General features: G+C 35.2%; 1 protein-coding gene across 1 annotated transcript in view; it reads left to right on the top strand.

Moving 5' to 3' along the window:
* The first annotated feature begins 11,065 nt into the window (after nt 1-11,065).
* Pi3K21B (phosphatidylinositol 3-kinase regulatory subunit alpha) overlaps nt 11,066-19,474 on the top strand; it is a 28,654-nt gene continuing 20,245 nt past the window's right edge. Inside the window, exon 1 of the mRNA XM_068375000.1 lies at nt 11,066-11,573. Coding sequence (XP_068231101.1) covers nt 11,214-11,573 — 360 coding nt within the window. The 5' untranslated portion in view covers nt 11,066-11,213. The remainder of the gene's footprint in view (nt 11,574-19,474) is intronic.

The following is a 19,474-nucleotide window of genomic DNA, read 5'->3' as shown; positions in this document are numbered from 1 at the left end:
TTTTTTCTACTTTTTTTCTTCTGCTTCCTCTTTCTTTTTCTTCTTCTTAATCTTCTTAGCGACAGCTTAATGAAGAAGTCACTTCGTATTATTCTTAGAGTCGAGCAACCTTTATTAACCGTCAACAGATATTAAAGGGGAAACAGCATATTCACTAGATCCTTTCCTCACTGGGCTACTTTCCCTCTTAGAGCCCCTGTGTTTATAGCATCCTGCTTCTCCAACTAGTGTTGTAGTTTAACTAGTAATAATAATAATAATAATAATAATAATAATAATAATAATAATAATAATGATAATAATAATAATATCTTCCCGTAATGTATATCTAGCTTAACATCTTGGAATTAATTTATGATTATATTTAAAGGAACTTTTTTATACATTGTCTTATTGTTAATATTTTCCTTCACCAGTATCTTCCCGTAACGTATATCTAGAATTAATATATAATTAATTTGATTGAGCAAATAGTTAGAATAACGCCCCCGGAGAAATTTTGATCGTAATATAATTCGCATCAATGGCGAATAGCATTTAAATCTTTGTAATTTTAGTGCAAATGTTCTACTCACCGTAAAAAGCGATTTGGTAATTGTTAATATTATATTAACATACCCCGAAGAGATACATTTATCTTGTTAATTTATCAAAACTTCTGCCTCACAAATCTCATTATTAATCTGCGTATACCAGTTCTTGTATTTTTATCTTCTATTTTCTTTATCATTTCCCCCTTCATATCTACAATCATCGTCTTTATATTGAAAAGTCTGAGCATATCATTCATGTATAGAATAAATCCTTAGTTTGGTCATACTTTAGCTATGGTTTACTGTTAATACCTTGAATTATACGAAGTAAAAAATAATATTTGATGTAATACATTATGATATAACTTGAAATTTATGATGAATTTTGGTAGTGACACCACGATCTATATGATTTTTCTTATTCTATTTTTGAGATTGGTTTAAGCATTTTCTTCAGACTTAACTCTCTCAATAAAAGAAATTATCTTTTTTTTTATTCAGGGACTGGTTACGATTACATTGAAGAAGAAATGCATTGAGGGAAATTGTTAAAAGTTCAAGGAAAAGCATTTTAAGAGGGAACAAGATCTCGGTGTAGTGCATTACGTAGTTCGCTTGAAGTGGTTGCAATGCGCTTGCTTTCGTTAACGCATTGCCTTGATAGTGCGTCCGAAAATGCATTAAATGCAAATTGCTTTTATCCGAGAATATCTTATTTGCCATGTATGAGCATCTATTTATGTGGGGCTGCCAGTTATCTTTTCTATTTTATTTTCCTTTTTTTGCTTGAAAACTACTTCGCATTATTTTATCATTACTATTGTAAATTGTATCTGTAAAAACGATGAGCTCTCTCTCTCTCTCTCTCTCTCTCTCTCTCTCTCTCGTATAAGAGAAGAGGTAAAAAGGACTTGATTGGAGTAAGCACTTTCGTCTTGGTGATTACCAATAAGACGAGAGTACTTAATCCAATGAAGGGTTTTCACTTTTCCTGTCGTGGCTATAATACACAGTTTATGCTCAGCACATGTCAGCTGTCGTGTTTTCTACACACACACACACACACACACACACACACACATATATATATATATATATATATATATATATATACAGGTTTTGTTGCTTGCACAAAGTACACTTATCAATTTCAGCCATAATTTAATTTATCGCTACTTGAACTTTTATCTGGAATATTATACAAATAATACTTAGCCCTTTGCATTTGAAGGTCTATCATAGATTAGAATAGAAATCGTTCTGTCAAGTATATAAAGACGACTCCCAATAGTGTTCGGTGTCCTGTATTTATAACTGTAATTGACTGTTCTTTCGATACGTCATGACCATATGACTGATAATGATCGTTAAACTGTATTTTGATATGATGAAGGCAGAGTTAACAGTAAAGATATTGTTATTATTAGTTGTCTTTTTATCTTCGGTTTATGCATCTCGAACGTTGCTAGTAAATATTTTAAATGGGATGCCTCTGTCATTCATAAGCGACCTTTAAACCTTTAATCGAAGGCTCCCGTTGATATTAAGTTCTCTTCGATGAGACTTTTTTTTTTTTTTTTTTTTTTGTGGACAAAGCACCGGAGAGAGACTCCATTGGATGATCCCTATCATCTTAAGCTCTTTACAATATCATCTTTAAAAGCTCCTGGAAATGTCTGTTGTAGAGAAATATTGTTGTATCCTTCAACAGAGAGTTGTTTACATTTAACGAGAAAATTCCTTTATCTTTCTTTTTGCGTTTCTCCTACCTTTGCATAACCCAGATATGATTGAGGCGTTTGATGTACTGTTCGTTGATGGTTTGACGTGTTTTAGTGAGCTCTTTAAGAAGGTTTATAATATATATGGACTTTTTCTTGTTAAACTTGGCTTTAACCTTTTTTTTTATTGAGGCACAGTTTATTAAAGGAGGGGTGCGTCATTTAATATATATATATATATATATATATATATACATACATATATATATGTGTGTGTGTGTTTGTGTCTGTCTGTGTGTGTGTGTGGGGGGGGGGGGGGCGATGAGTGTGTGATTTACTACTTTCATCAGGTAAATGGCTGTTCTGTTCGAATTTTGAAAGTAGATAGATAAGCAAACCGAATCTAGCTTAGTCATTAGAAGTTGAAAGACTGAATTGATATTGAACCTCCCCCCCTCTCTCTCTCTCTCTCTCTCTCTCTCTCTCTCTCTCTCTAATAGGAGATTTGATGTACTCATAGCCTTTTCATCCCCTTTTGAGACACGAGAGAACACGTGTAAATGATAGATCACGAGAGATTATCCCAGTTAAATTCATTCATTGGAAAAGGAATATTCATCAATCATTTGACAGAATCAACATACGAAGTCGGGGGTAATTGCAAATTGCACTTTTAATGTAAACGTGACTCACGGAAAGACCATAAAGTATCCAGACAGTCTCAGAATTTATAGTTTATGATAATTAAAGTTTAGAATAATTACGTTATTCCTTTTGCTATACTTTTTAAAGATTTCCTCAGATAAAGACAAACTTTGATATCTTGAAGGAAATCTGAGGTGGATATAAGTTTGAGAAAGTTAGTATGTTGACATAAAACGGTGAGAATAATATTAACAATACTATGGGTTGTATGTTACGAAATCCTAATAAATTACATCCATATCACTTATAATAATAAAGAGCAAGTGTCTGGATATATATTTTTGCTTTCCTGTCACGCTGAGCGGCATTGCCAAACTTATGGCTACTCGATCTCTCCCTGTCCCTCGAGTAGGGGGAAGGGGATGGAATGGGTTGAATGTTTGTGTGTGCATATCTATCTAAATATTTTGTCAGCTTTTTGACGGGTCGTGTAAACACATGACTGTGTATATGCGCATCTATCTAGTTAGTCATCATTTTTGACGGGTCGCGTACACTAGTCAAAGTATAATACACAACTTATGTACGTTTTATTTTTAATATATTTTTAATAATTCGATTTTAATTCTAATTTTCCCAGTAGCGATTATAAGATTAATCCAATTTTCAAAATACACTGAATTAAAGATGCATTGTGTTTTTAGTCTCTGCGAATAACTTGTGTGCTAAATGCAAATGTATACGCTCAAGGAATGAAAAACTTGTAAGCTTGTAACCGTGTTGTTGAATTTATTCGAGTCATTTCCTTCCGGAAGAAACTTTGAGGAAAGTATAATTCTCTCTCTCTCTCTCTCTCTCTCTCTCTCTCTCTCTCTCTCTCTGTATGTATATATATATATATATATATATGTGTGTGTGTGTCTGTGTGGTCTATAAACGAAAAGTTTTAATTCCACTTTCTAGAAATCTTAATTTCCTTATTCAAATTATTAATACTTTCTCTGAAATTTATTCCTCTTTCAATGAGAGAGAGAGAGAGAGGTGAGTATTGTTTACTAAAAAAGATTGTATGTTTTGGGGGCTTTTGATTTCCGTTTGAGAGAGAGAGAGAGAGAGAGAGAGAGAGAGAGAGAGAGAGAGTAATGTTTACTAAAAAATTGTATGTTATGGGGGCTTTTGATTTCCGTTTGAGAGAGAGAGAGAGAGAGAGAGAGAGAGAGAGAGAGAGAGAGAGAGAGTAATGCTTACTAAAAAATTGTATGTTTTTGGGGTCTTGATTTCCATTCCTTGTAAGAAATTCCAGGAATTTAGGCGTGGCATTGCGTGCTTGATTAACCTGAAATATTATTGGCATTCCATCTAACATTATAAAAGAGAATACATATTTGTTGAGTAAAAATTCAAATACGTGAAGAATGATTTGGTCATTCAACTAGGCAAAGGTAACTCAAGGTAGTCTTATGTGGCAATTGTTTGATATATATGAATATGTTCTTGGTGACTTATATAAATGATGATTTATCGCATGGCTTTGTTTCGTAACGGTTTTTTAATAAACATTTATTATATATTTCTCACGTTTTCATAAATAGTTTTATTATTCTATGTTAGTATTTCCTCTCCATGAGTTTTTTCAAATGTTTTTTTTTTTTTTCTCAGTATGCAAACCGGATTTGGTTTTCATTGAATATTTTCAATGTTTGCTTAATAACGTTAATGGAAAGTTAGATAATTTAATTCTTAATTTGCTTTAAAGATTACCTCAAGCTTTATAACTATTTTTATTTGTAGGTATTGCATCGTATTTTATTTCGGGCTAATGTGAAATAATGTAAGGGGAACTGAGACGGTCCAAAACCCAGACTAAAGTTTGACCCCACTAGGAAAATACCTACAGTAGATCTTATTTGCTCTAGATCTTAAGGTTCTCTTCTCTGTACCATGGTTTTCCATTGTCTTTGGGTACAGTTCTCTTGCTTGAGGGTTGAGGGTACACTCGGGCACACTATTCTATCTTGTTTCTCTTCTTCTTGTTATTTTGAAGTTTTTATCAAATTATTTTCTAGGTTTTATACTTTATATATGAAAGATTTATTTTAATGTTATTATTGTTCTTAAACTTCTCTTGTAGTTTTTCCTTATTTCCCTTCCTCACTGGGCTATTTTCCCTGTTGAAGCCCTTGGGCTTATAACATCCTGCTTTTCCAACTATAGTCCATTTCTTTTATCGAGGCATATTTGCACCGACTCGCAGCGGTGCCTTTTAGCTCGGAAAATTTTCCTGATCGCTGATTGGTTAGAATTATCTCGTCCAACCAATCAGCGATCAGAAAACTTTTCCGCACTAAAAGGGCACCGCTGCGAGTCGGTGCAAATCTGCATCGCTAAAAGAAATTGACTATAGGGTTGTAGCTTACCAAGTAATAATAATAATAATAATAATAGTAATAATAATAGTAATAATGATAATAATAATAATAATAATAATAATATTATTTATAATAATAATAATAATAATAATAATAATAATAATAATAATAATAATAATAATAATTTCCTCACCCCCCATAAAAAGAAAAAATACAAGTTTCCTCACACCGTCTTGGATACGAAAGATTAACATTCTGCTGTATATAATTGTTTATACCTACCATAAAGCATTAAAATTATACAGAGTATGGAGATGATAAGATTCTTTATTAAGATTTAGAACACCACACACCTGGCTGTTTGCCTTTGACGATTAATTCCTTTCCGCAGAATTCAAAGTTGATGGATAATGAAGCTCTCGGGTTGTTGTGGCCGAGGAGGTAACATCCCTGACTGGTGAACGCCAGACTGTGGTTCGACTCCCGCTCAAACTCATTAGTTCCTTTGGTCGCTGCAACCTCACCATCCTTGTGAGCTAAGGGAGCCTATAGGTCTATCTGCTGTGTCATCAGCAGCCATTGCCTGGCCCTCCTTGGACCTAGCTTGGTTGGAGAGGGGGCTTGGGCGCTGATCATATGTATATATGGTCAGTCTTTAGGGCATTGTTACTGTCCCCTGCCTCTGCCATTCATGACCGACCTTTAAACCTTAAGGGTATTAGAATAGATTTCCTTTAAATACCAATTCTTAGGTATTAGCAATATATGGGGTCCTTTGACTGGCCAGACAGTACTACATAAGACCCTTCTCTCTGGTTACGGTTCTTTCCTTTTGCTTACACAGACACCGAATAGTCTGGTCTATTCTTTACAGATTCTCCTCTGTCCTCATACACCTGTCAACACTGAGATTATCAAACTATTCTTCTTCTCTCAAGGGTTTAACTACTGCACTCTAATTTCAATGGCTACTTTCCTCTTCGTAAGGGTACAAGAGACTCCTCAGCTATGGTAAGCTGCTTTTCTAGGAGAAGGACACTGCAAAATCAAACCATTGTTCACTAGTCTTGGGTAGTGCCATAGCCTCTGTACCATGGTATTCCACTGTCTTGGGTTAGAGTTCTCTTACTTGAGGGTACACTCGGGCACACTGTTGTATCTAGCTTCTCTTCCTCTTGTTTTGTTATAGTTTTTAAAGTTTATATAGGAAATATTAATTTTAATGTTGTTTCTATTCTTAAAACATTTTATTTTTCCTTATTTCCTTTCCTCACTGGGCTATTTTCCCTGCTGGAGCCCCTGGGCTTATAGCATCCTGCTTTTCCAACTAGGGTTGTAGCTTAGCATTTGATAATAATAATGATAATAATAATAATCCCGTGATATCTTGGCACATCATCTCTAAATCTTTGTATTCAAAGGGGCTTTTCACAAATCTTGTTGAGGAAGTTTCGATTTTAAAAGCAGCATTTTGCTAACGGATACCAACTACATCAACAAAAATAAATTTTTGAACGATGCATTCATCATAATGTTGAAAAGAGTGACATTGACCATATGTTCTGGCACTGAATAGGAAGTCTTAGAATAGTATTTGAAGCGCTGCAGGATGTTAAGTTTTCGCGTTATTATGGTACAAAAACATTTTCATTCTAGATTTTTCTATCAAAAGACCTAGCTTGTAGGATAAGGGAGGGAGAGTAGTTGAAGAAGTTTTTTTTATACAAGTACTCAAGAACAATTTCTCCAAATATTAAGATACCTGTGTACCCAAGCCGTCAAAATTGACGTTTAAATGTTTAGATAGATACACACACATATTCAACCCTTCCCACCCCTTCCACCTTTCGTAATTACAACTCGCTGGTTCAGCAATTTGTGTGAGTGTGGTTTCCGAGTGTACCTCTCGTCATACCCCTTCTACCCGATTGACGGGGAAAGACCAAGTAGTAAAGATGTATAAGCTCCAGGGCTCTAACCTATAGCCAGACACGTTGATCTTCATTATATATATATATATATATATATATACACTGTATATATATATACAGTATATATATATATATATATATATATGCGGGAATTACTACATTCGAATCACGAAGTTATTGAGATTACCAAATAATTCTTCTTCACCCAAGTGGTTACTGCACTGTAATTGTTCAGTGTCAACTTTCCTCTTGGTAAGGGTAGAAGAGAGACTTTAGATATAGTCAGCAGCTCTCCCAGGAGAAGGACAATCCAAAATCAAATCATTGTTCTCTAGTCTTGGGTAGTGTCACAGACTCAGCATCATGGTCTTCCACTGTCTTGGATTAGAGTTCTCTTGCTTGAGGGTACACTTGGGCACAGTATTCTATTTCATTTCTCTTATTCCTGTTCAGTTAGTTTCTTTTAGTTTATATGGGAAATATTTTAATGTTACTGCTCTTAAAATATTTTATTTTTTATTATTTCCTTTCCTCACTGGGCTATTTTCCATGTTGGAGCCCCTGGGCTTATAGCATCCCGCTTTTCCAACTAGGGTTGTAGCTTAATAATAATAATAATAATAATAATAATAATAATAATAATAATAATAATTTCTACGTTTTGTCAAGTTGTTGGAAGAAAAATATTCTTTTTAACATTTGCTTTGACAGATTTCAAAATGTAAGTAAAGAAATTATATATACAAAATGGGGAGATAGATTTAATATCTCAGAAGTAGGAGCTTAGGCGTTTTATAAATATTTTAATTACTAGTAACCTATTGATATTTCATTCCTTAGTGCCAACTACACCACCATTAGCAATCCTTCTCCAGCCCTTTCAGCTGACGCAATCTTCGAGTCTAGAAGATGATGGGAAACCATAGGAAAGGAGTTAAGTAATAACGTCAAAGATTAGTGGCATCTGACAAAGAGCGTTAAAGAGTTTAAGATGGTACTTAATAGGATTTAGGATTAGTAGTAGTTAGTAATACTTGAAACAGGGATGAAAGAACATCTTACGGAAATAAGGGTTAGAAAGTACATGTCACAAGGGACACGAATGTGGTAACGTCCCTGACTAGTGAACGTCAGACTGAGGTTCGATTCCATCTCAAACTCAGTTCCTTTGGTCGCTACAACCTCATCATCCTTGTGAGCTAAGGATGGGGATGGGGTTTGGGGGAGCCTATAGGTCTGTCTGCTGAGTCATCAGCAGCCATTGCCTGGCCGTCCTTGGTCCTAGCTTGGGTGAAAAGGAGGCTAGGGGGCTAGATGTTTGTACTGTACATATGGTCAGTCTCTAGGGCATTTTCCTGCTCCATAAGGCAATGTCACTGTCCCTAGCCCCTGCCATTTAATTAAAGAAAGACTTTTATTATTGATTTTTTATTAGTCATTTTAATATCATTATTATCACTATTAGCTAAGCTACAACCATAATTAGAAAAGAAGGATGCTATAAGCCTAAGGGCTCCAAGATGGAAAGAATAGCCCAGTTAGGAAAGGAAATAATAAACAACAAGAGAAGCAATTAACCACTTAAATGAAATATTTTAAGTACACTAACAACTGTAAAACAGATCTTTCATTATATAAACTATGAAAAAAGAGGCATATCAGCCTTTTCGACATGAAAAAATTTGCTGCCAGGCTGAACTTTTGAAGTTCCATATATTTCAGAAGATTCTCGAGAGCATTCCTTTTAAACCAACGTGCTGGTGGAAACACCACAGTTGCAGGTGGAAGCAAGTGCGTACCTTCGTGCAGTCGAACGCAATTCCTCACAACTTGTCATTAATAAAGATAAAAAAACTTGTCATTACGAAATATTAACAGTAATTACCGTCAGAGGTTTCGTCAGAGTGCAGTCTATGTTTCCGGATCAGTAATGGCCGGGCTCCCCGGTGATATGGGTGGGGTGGAGTGGGGGTTGTTTGAGGAAAGAATGGGGGGAGTTTGTTGAGTAATTGGGAGAAGGGGGTTAATGGTGGGTTCTTAGAGCCATGCTGTCTAGTGTTATTTGGTGACGTGCATCGTTTAGGAAAATGTTACCCGAAATAAAAAGAAAAAAAAAATTTCCTGTAGGCGTTTTTTTTTTTTTTTATGTAATTTATTTATGAAGGGGTATCTTACGCTTAATATTTCTCTTATAAAGTAAATATAATAATTATCATAACCCATAACTTTTTCATCCAATTAATATTATTAATTTCATACTTCGATTTAAATTTAGTAAACTCCCATTGCTGTGGAAGATAAGTTATGACATCTTCCCATTTACTAACAGTCTCGATTAACTAAGAAATACGTGGGAAGAGCCGTTGACGTTTGTTATAGTGAAATGGTAATGCAGCCGCTGTAATCAGATATCCCAACTGGCACTCTGTGCCCAGCAATTGGAATTGTGCAATTACTATTCATTTGCCCATTTAATGTAAGAAAGGGTTCATGGGGGTAAACCCTTTTTGTTGGTAATAATGAATGTTGGGTGAATGGAGATAGTAGAAAACATGTCACACGAGAGAGAGAGAGAGAGAGAGAGAGAGAGAGAGAGAGAGAGAGAGAAATATATCTTTATCACGGGTCTTATCGCAATATCGAAATCTTCAGTGTCTACCAGAAGATAACGGCAATGATACCTTATCTTTTCATTTAATTTCTAAAAGAAATTGATATATATATATATATATATATATATATATATATATCATTTAGCGTTGATTCGTCCGTAAGTCCTATTGACATTGGGGGAGGGGGTCGGTAGGATGTGGTCACAGGGAACTGGAAAAGGAATGATGGGAACGGGGATGGGGAAGAGGATTGTGTGCGAGTGTGTATGTGTCTGTACATGTTAGTGTGTGCGCGCGTGTGAGGTTGGGTCCCGGCTCTTCCTCCTCCTCCGGGCCGCTTGTTGGAGGAGTGATGGTGGCCACTACCACCACCACCACCATGTGAAGCCCGAAAGAGAGAAAGAGAGAGACGACTAGTAAACGAGTCCCCACTAACAGTCGGTTGGCAACTCTTTACCAGAAGGGACGCGTTTCTGCGACCGTCGACAACTGTGGCAACATGTCGGCCTGCCCCAAGGGCAGAATAAAGGGGCGCCGTCTCTTCTATGTGATGGATTAACACTTTATAACGCTCTTTATAACCGCGTTGGATTGGATATACACCCATAGTTTAGGATTAAGTTGTTAAACAAAGTTATATGTTTAAAATAGAGTACTTTTTTATTTCTGGAAATCAGCTGTCCGAAAGATAATAGGTTTTTTACGCGAAACCTAACTTATTTTTGTGAATATGCTCGTTAGAAAATGAAGCGGATGCACGGCCTCAGATGTGTCATTTGGCAATATTGGTAGAGAGAGAGAAAGAAAAAAAAGTTTGAAAAGCGAAGGTGAAAAAATGATGCCAAGTGTTCTTTGCAATTTCGAGTGATAAGTATTATGTCGAGTGGAAATAACGGTGGCAATATGTTCGACACTGGCCTACTGTATGAGGCGATGAAGGCACGCCCTATCCCGTGCCCTACCGTACCGCACGCCCCAACTACAACCACCGCTTCGTCCTCCACTTGTGTGAATTCGGGCGGTTCAGCCCCTTCATCTTCCATGATGATCGCCGCCTCGCCCACAGGCTCTGGGGCCACCTCCACCACCTCGCCCATGATGATGATGATGATGCCGTCTGCCGCCCAACAAGACCCGGAGAACAATCTTAACAAGGGCAGCACCACCGACAAGGGCTACACGGACAAACATGTGCTCAACATAGACCAGGAGAACTACATGCTCAAATGCGGCCCGCCCCCCGTGCCCTTCCTCAGTCGGACTCCTTCCAATGTCCCACCCACGCCCACCACCGACCAAATCCTGTTTAACGTCACCACCTCCACAGAGTGTAGAAACAGCAGTAACGTTTTGACTTGCTTGTGTCGGTCGGCGCCCTGTGGGGCCACTAGTAGTAATAGCAATGGGGCCACGTCCAATAACACGAACAATAGTCCTAGTAATAATAGCAATTGTAATAGCGTTAGCGGAGGGGTTTGTGGTGGGTGTATGGTATCGTCTTATACCACGACTACTACCACCACTTCCGGGGGGAGGATCTCATAATAATAATAATGCCAGTGGCGGCACCGCCTCTAATATATTAAACAGCACCAATCTAAGTCCAAGTTTGTCTAGTTTGACTTCTCATACGGTGTCGTCGCTTTTACCCCTTGTAGAATGCTGGGCGTGTTTCCACAATGTCTGCGCGCCCTTCTCTGCCGCCCATCCTTGCTCACGCCCTCATCGAGCCCTGCCTCCACCTACAGTCACCAGTGATGTCGTAAGTACCAGACCTTTTTCTTTTTATCTTAATTTTGGGCTAAAGTTCTTTCATTCAGTTTAAATAGGATAAGTACAGATTCATTCATATATATCTTTTAATACTTAAGGATTAGGAAAATGTATTATGACTTTAGTAGGTTACGCGTTTAATTTATACTACTATGATTAACTACTTTACGTTAGTGTTGGAGTAAATGATTTTGCATAAAACTTACGTGAAGACATAGTAAAATGATTTAGCTAAAGTTAACTCCCTTCATTTAGTCATTCTCTTGGTCTCAGTATCCAGATAATTTTTTCATCTAAAATTATTATTAATTCTAAGAAGAACATATCAGTGTGAATCCGATAGGCAGATTATTTTTGCAGAGAATTCCCAACCATTTTTGACATATATCTCAAAAAGCAGCTGGAGGTTCCATTGTGTATAGGGCTGAAGAGGTTTAGAGTTATCCCATCTATAGAAGTTCCCATAGGTCAGAGGTATGGGTGGGGTCATCGCTAATTCATTTTTTCTGTGCCTTGCGATATATATAGAACTAACGAAGAAAAGATTATAGCAGGGCTATTGAAAATTCGTTTTGTCGAGGTCGATGAGTGGTGCGCTGGATGGGGTGGGACGGGGTCGGATGGTGAGGGGTGTTGGGGATTCAGGAAGGGTGGTCGGTGCAAAACCGCACTTGGAGACAACCTTCACACAAATTATTTCTAATCAACTCGTGATTTCTCTCGTTTACTTTGACTTTTTGCCATAATTACTTTACAGGACACTAAAGCTGTCGATGTAGTTTCGTTTCATATTAAAACCAATTGTGTAAAATGCGTGAATACTGAGAAAAAACATCGGTAAATTGCGTATGATGAAAAGTGAGTGCACGGGAGGTTGGTCGATGTGACATTCTTGTCCGCAACTACCAAGTATGCCAGAGGAGGCGTGCCAGGTGCGCGATAATCTTAATTCCTGTTACTTTAAGCTGGAGGGAACTAGTTTAAAAGAAAGCAATATAACCATAAATGAATGCCATCGCTTGGTCATAAGTCCATATTAACATTAAGCGATAGTTTTTGTTTAATGTGAATGTATATAATCGTTCGAAGGTATCCAAATGTGTAATATATACACTGTATATGTATTATGTACCTTGAGCGCAGCAACATGCCAACCGGCTATTTCCCAATTGAACCCCGATGTAGGTTAGGGCCTGGGTGCTGTTACTAACTCGCATCTAGTGCCATCTCATTTTGCAATGACAATATTGCCAAAGGCATTGCAAGATTTATTTTGATTTTTATGAATATTCGAGCGATAAGAGAGCGTCATTATGATATAGGGAGGAGCGTGCGAGTGTTGATGATGAGGTTACAGGGTTGGAAGGGGGGAACAAAGAACCCTCCGAATAGCCTTGTTGCTACGCGAGTTTGGAGCAGCAGAAGCAGCGCCAGCTCTCTCTCTCTCTCTCTCTCTCTCTCTCTCTCTCTCCTCTACTAGTATCGCTACTACTACCAATACTATTATTAGCTTCGACCTCACTATTGACACAGTCTCTTAGGAGTTTATCGTTATGTATGCTGTTTTTCTTAAATGATATTTTGCCGTTGTTTGCCGACTTGTGTAGGACATTGTTTGGAACAGCAAACTCTCGTCTCTTTAAAGCATCGATTGCTTCCCAGGAAGGTGATGCCTTTTGTATAAGGTCACGGCATTAATACTGATGAATTTGGGGGCTCCAGTTTGATTGATTTTTCGTTCGAAATTTGAAAATAGTTTTTCAATGTCACTTAATATTCAGGGATTTGTCATCTGGTATTCAAGCTCGGACTCAGAATGATTTTATTTTGTTTGCACGGAGATACTGTTACGCCATGTGCACGGCCGGTACGTAGATCCATTTAATGATGGGCCATGTTTAATTGTCATATCGCTTCTGTTATATACAATGACGGCTCGACCAATCGTGGTTGAGCTCGGGCTTCCCTTGGCAACACACGGTCCCTGGGTTATTTTTTTCTTTTTTCTAACTAGCGAGTTCTTTATACTCAAAGGAATGTGAGGAAATATATATTTATGTATGTGCTCATACATAATTATTTTGTCTTTTGTGTATACACACAGGCCTACATTATATAATTATGGACTTATGTATAGATAGATAGATGATTTAATGTTATCACTGACTCTTGTGATTTTCATTTTTACAAAATGACACAATTACTTTTTACTATCGAATTAACTTTGCCACGGGATCACAGACCCTTTGAAAAAAATTCTTGTATGATAAGTAATTTTGCCTGGCCAAGGATTCGAGCCTTAACGAATATAAATAAAAGTATACACACACACACACACACACACACACACATATATATATATATATATATGTGTGTGTGTGTGTGTGTGTGTGTGTGTGTGTATGCTGTGCATATATGCATATAAACATATATAGTGTAGCTTATGCGTGTATACACACAGCAATACTGTGTTAATAAGCTATAGATGAAATTTCATGTATTAGTGAGCAAAAGGCGAGATAGTGTTTTATTGTTATTTTATTATCGTTAATTTGGTCATAGTTTACATATGAAAAATCTATTTTAATTTTAATTTCTTATTACTTCTCTTCTAGGTTATTTAATTTTCCTTTCTTTACTGGGCTATTTTTCCCTGTTGGAGCCCTTGGCCTTATAGCATTCTGCTTTTCCAACTGGGGTTGTAACTTAGCTTGTAATGATAATAGTAATAATAATAATTATAATTATAATAATCATCATCATAATCATCGTTGTTTTAGGTACTTCCTTTGCGTTTTAGAATGCACGCTGTCCCAATGCTCCCAAACAGATACGCGTGCGAGGACTAGAAAATTTGCCATATTGATTTTATCGATTGGGAATAAAAAAAAGTCTCCGTGCGTAAGGAGTTGTTATAGTACACCCACTTCATCGTCTGCTTGATTTTTGTCCTGCAATTTGAATTATTTTTCGTATGAAAGGTTGACAAAGGGGAGAAATTTTAAAGGAAAAGTATCTTATAGTTTTTCCTCTTCAATTTTTTTCTTTTATTTTTCCATATATTTTTTCCTATGAAATTTTAAATAGGAATGATAGTATGATGTGCCATTAGCCTGGTGTCTTAAAATTAATAATACAGTACATAAGTTATAGCCTTCGTGCAACTGTAAAATTGATTTTGCTATCCACCGATTTAATATCTTTATAATAAACACTTACATTAAATCCTTAGAATAACTGCTTATGTTGATGATAGTTTAATTAAAGTATCCTGCAGCGAAGCAATTGATATTAAGCTCAAGTTTAATGTACCTTAGCTCTCGTAGTCTATCCAGGCTTGAATGTTTTAGAGTTTGTATATGAATGAATGACTCGTCTATTCACGTGAAACCAATTATTTCCATAATCTGTTCCCTCTAAGGCCGCCTCTTAGGAATAAACTCATCGAATTGTTGTTATGCCGAGTGAATCCGTCTGGAAGCCATTCTTGCATTGAATGGACTTATTCCTTGCTCGTTAGTAACATTTGTGTGCTTTAAAGATCGGGGTTGCTTGGGGAATATAGTTTTGGACAATACCATTTTAGCAAAACCATGTAAGATTTGATTAATTGGTTCATAGTCATCCTTATTGCTATGTATCTGTTTGATAGTAAATGGAATTTCCTACTGGACATTTTCATTGAAAAGATATATATATATATATATATATATATATATACACTGTATATATATGTGTGTGTGTGGTTGTGAACAATTGCATGTTTTTTATTGTTACGATTTTTGTTTTGTTCTTGTTGATGTCGGCTACCCCCCAAAATTGGGGGAAGTGCCTTTGGTATATGGATATGGATGGACGATTAACATGTCATCCATTGTTAAAATATAAGGTCAGAGTTTGATCCCGATGACCGACAACGATCGTGGCCTTTACTGTGTTTGACATTTTAAATAATCTGCTCCTGGTGTTCATGTTCATATATATATATATATATATATATATATATATATATATATATATATATATATATATATATATATATATATACAGTACATATATATGTTATAGTTAGTAATTAGATATCATCATGGAAATGTTTTTTAAAAACTGTCATGATTATTGTTCTATTAAGAAAGTAGGGATGACGTGTGCTATTACTTCTATAACTGTGCGTATTATTACTAAGTTGTAAATTCAATTAATAGCAGCATTATTAATTAAAGGGTGTTGCACATGTAGTTTGATTTAGACTAGTTCGAATAGTCTTTAATTAATCAAAGTACTCTCTCTCTCTCTCTCTCTCTCTCTCTCTCTCCTCTCTCTCTCTCTCTCTCTCTCTCTCTCTCTCTCTCTCTCTCTCTCTCTCTCTCAATTTACGCTAAAATTTGTTGGAAAATTACCTTAAATTCTTTGGTAGTCTGGTTTTGTGTAGATTTAAATGTTTTGTTATATAAAGATATTGTTACCAGGCGTTTGTGTGTGTGTGTATATATATATATATATATATATATATATATATATATATATATATATATATATTATATATATATATATATATATATATATATATATATATATATATATATATATATATATATATATATATATATATATACATACATAGATACATACATACATACATACATGTTTGAATCGTAGACAAATATAATTGCCCAGCTGACTTGATTTTGTTAGCACGATTTTTCTTCAGTTTTAGTCGCTGGTTTAAGTAAGATATAAAAGTCTGTTCGTGTCAGCACGGGTAATTGATTCCTTCATAGCTCTCGTAAATTTTGTAATGAGGTTTTTTAGCTTAATTATGATTTAGGCAAATGTTCAGATCGATATCTTCAACTGGTTGAAATCATAAAGTATGAACGTGTACGTGAAAGTGAACACAAATGTCTGACCTTATATATGTAGCTGGAACAGAGATAAACGTGTTATACTTTAATGTTTATTGTGAACATCCTAATTGTATATTGATGTTAATATTAAATTTTACTTCACCTTGATAAGTGTATTGCGACAATAGTTTTCTGGCCTTGCAAGCGGATAGTGGAGTGCCTTCTTTGTTCATTGAGCTGAGTAGAATAAAGCAATTTCCTTTTTCTTCGGAAATGCTATTAATATAGTTTTTTTTTTTTTTTTATAAAAGAAGTGTCTTATGGATAGTTCTGGGAATTCTTATCCCGGACTTCGTAGATATGGGAATCAGGAAATGCATTTGATTGTGACATTTTTTTATCTTTTATTATGAAATACACATTTACAATCTTACAGTTTATAACATATACATCATAGTATCTTTACATAAATATTTTTTTTACCTATACGGTATTTACAATTGAAATTTTTACTATTTATCTAAATATATTTTAAAATAATAAAATGTATCGACTCGTGAATACTTTTTTTTTTATAATAGAAGTCTTAAATCCTAATTTATTTACATTAAACGTTGGGGAGTTAGGAAATGCATATGGTTGTGACGTGAAATGTTTGGGACCTGATTAATTAAATTTTCTGGTTAGGTGTGATGTGTCATATTACATTGAAATTGTCTTGTAAGAATTAAGGATGAAAGAAGTTGCTTTGCAAAAAAACGATATGAAAAATTTCAGGATAATCTGACCGGGAATGTGTAGAAATGGGAATCCTTTTAACTTGCAATTTATGAATTTTTGTAGATTTAAAAAAGGAGCATAGGCTATATATAGAGACTAGTTGATATAATACAAAATAAAACATAGTAGACGGCAAACAGATTGCAAATGAATTTAAAATGAGAAAGAGAATATGCCTAAAAAAATCAGTTATTGTACAGATAAAAAGGAACCGCATTTGACCATATTAATAAAATTGATTATTTAAAGGAATGAGGAAGACAAGTGGAAGATGTCTTTTAGGATGGCTTACATTTGAACTATGAAGAAATTGAAAAAAAAATGGTTCTATAGCATAGCATAATGAGAAAATAAAATATATATATATATATATATATATATATATATATATATATATATATATATATATATATATATATATATATATATATATACACACACACACACATCATTAATGAAAAGCAAAAATTATCCTGGAAAAAATTTTGAAAAGATATTGACGAAAACTGAAATTAGTCATTTGAAGCGAGTTCCTTAGTGAGCAAATTATTATTATTTTTTTTTTCAAATTATAGAACTAGAAATTTTAACAATTTCTCTCTCTCTCTCTCTCTCTCTCTCTCTCTCTCTCTCCTCTCTCTCTCTCTCTCTCTCTCTCTCTCTCTCTCTCTCGAGTGAACAGCACTATAATCCAATCCGGGATGTAACTATAGATCTTTGAACTTGATATGTTGGCTTTAGGACATCTACTCTTGAGATAGAGGTAATATGAACTGCAGTTGAAGATTAATTGTCTTCCTCTATACTCAGACCTTGTGAATATATGATCGTGCCCTGTAAAGAGATCTATTTTAGAGAATATCACAATAGGATATTTACATATATTTAGAATCGATATAGAATCCGACTAGGATACGTTATCAAAAGCTATTTTTATTTATGAAATAGTTTATCGAAGGTATCGTATAATCATTATTCGTGTTACAGGATAGGTTATTTATGTTTACGTTACGATAGATTAATTAAGTATCTATTTAATTCAGTTCGGGCAAGACCTTGGGTAAATCAGGTTATCGAAATTTTCTGTCTAATTTACGACCATGTCTTCAGCATGTGCAGTAGATTACTTACGGTATCAGAAGGATATGATTAGACTAAATGATTTTACATGATTCCGGGTTCATGAATGTAGCAAATGCAGACATATCACTTTCCGTTAATTAGGATCTATTTGTTTTAATCTTATAAGCGCACTGATGGGTATGGATGAATAAATTTATTATACATCAATATTATTCCTTTTTATAAAATAGTTGAAAAGTATACAGAAGCAAAATTCTCTCTCTCTCTCTCTCTCTCTCTCTCTCTCTCTCTCTCTCTCTCTCTCTCTCTCTCTCTCTCTCTCTCTCTCTCTCTCTCTCGTATAGATTTGTGATTAGAGCTATTTTCATACCAAATTCTCGCCCCGTTTATTAATTTATCGAAATGTTGCCGTTAAGATAGACTGCTTTAAGACAAGTTTTGGAAATAAGCGAAAACGGAGGAATACAGTACTACTACTAGTAGTAGTAGTAGTAGTAGTAGTAGTAGTAGTAGTAGTAGTAGTAGTAATAGTAGTAGTAGTAGTAGTAGTACCTATACTGACAGGAAATCACTAAATCCCAGAAATTCATTTTTTTTTCAAGCTAATTAAGAATTTCAGGGTTTGTGTTCAAGCATCAGCTAACTCGACTTATCATCGTCCGTGCGTAAACGCACGCGTCTGTTTATGAATAACATTCCTTCCGTTATGGCAACGGTTCCATTGGTCTTATAAGCTTCCATTCATTCATATGAAACCATTTCACTTGTAAGATCATTTCAGACGTTTCCCTCTTAGTTGGAGGTTCATAAAGGGGAGGGGTAGTGTGATCAGTGTGCCTCAAGTACTGTGCTGTAGGCGCTACTAGAAGTGTCTTTCATAGATGGACCCAGTTTTTAGCCGTTTGCTTTACAATTCTTTCTTATTTTCTTTTTTGGTGTTTAACCAATTTTAACTTAACCTTCATACTGCTAATATGAATCTTCGTATCAACGCTGAATGAGCTCCCAGCCCTAGTGCTGGGTCATGTGGTCCAAAAGCCACATTTTTTTTTTTTTTTTTTTTTTTTTTTTTTTTTTTTTTTTTTTTTTTTTTTTTTTTTTTTGAAATGAGAAATACAGTTCTTTGTTTGTCCCTTAAATTTATGGTGATCTTGTAAATAACCTTCATGATCAGTTCTTG

This window comes from Palaemon carinicauda, chromosome 6 (genome assembly GCF_036898095.1).
Source record: "Palaemon carinicauda isolate YSFRI2023 chromosome 6, ASM3689809v2, whole genome shotgun sequence".
Taxonomy (NCBI): Eukaryota; Metazoa; Arthropoda; class Malacostraca; order Decapoda; family Palaemonidae; genus Palaemon; species Palaemon carinicauda.
The sequence above is the reverse complement of the archived record's forward strand: the minus strand, read 5'-3'. Positions and strand labels throughout refer to the sequence as shown.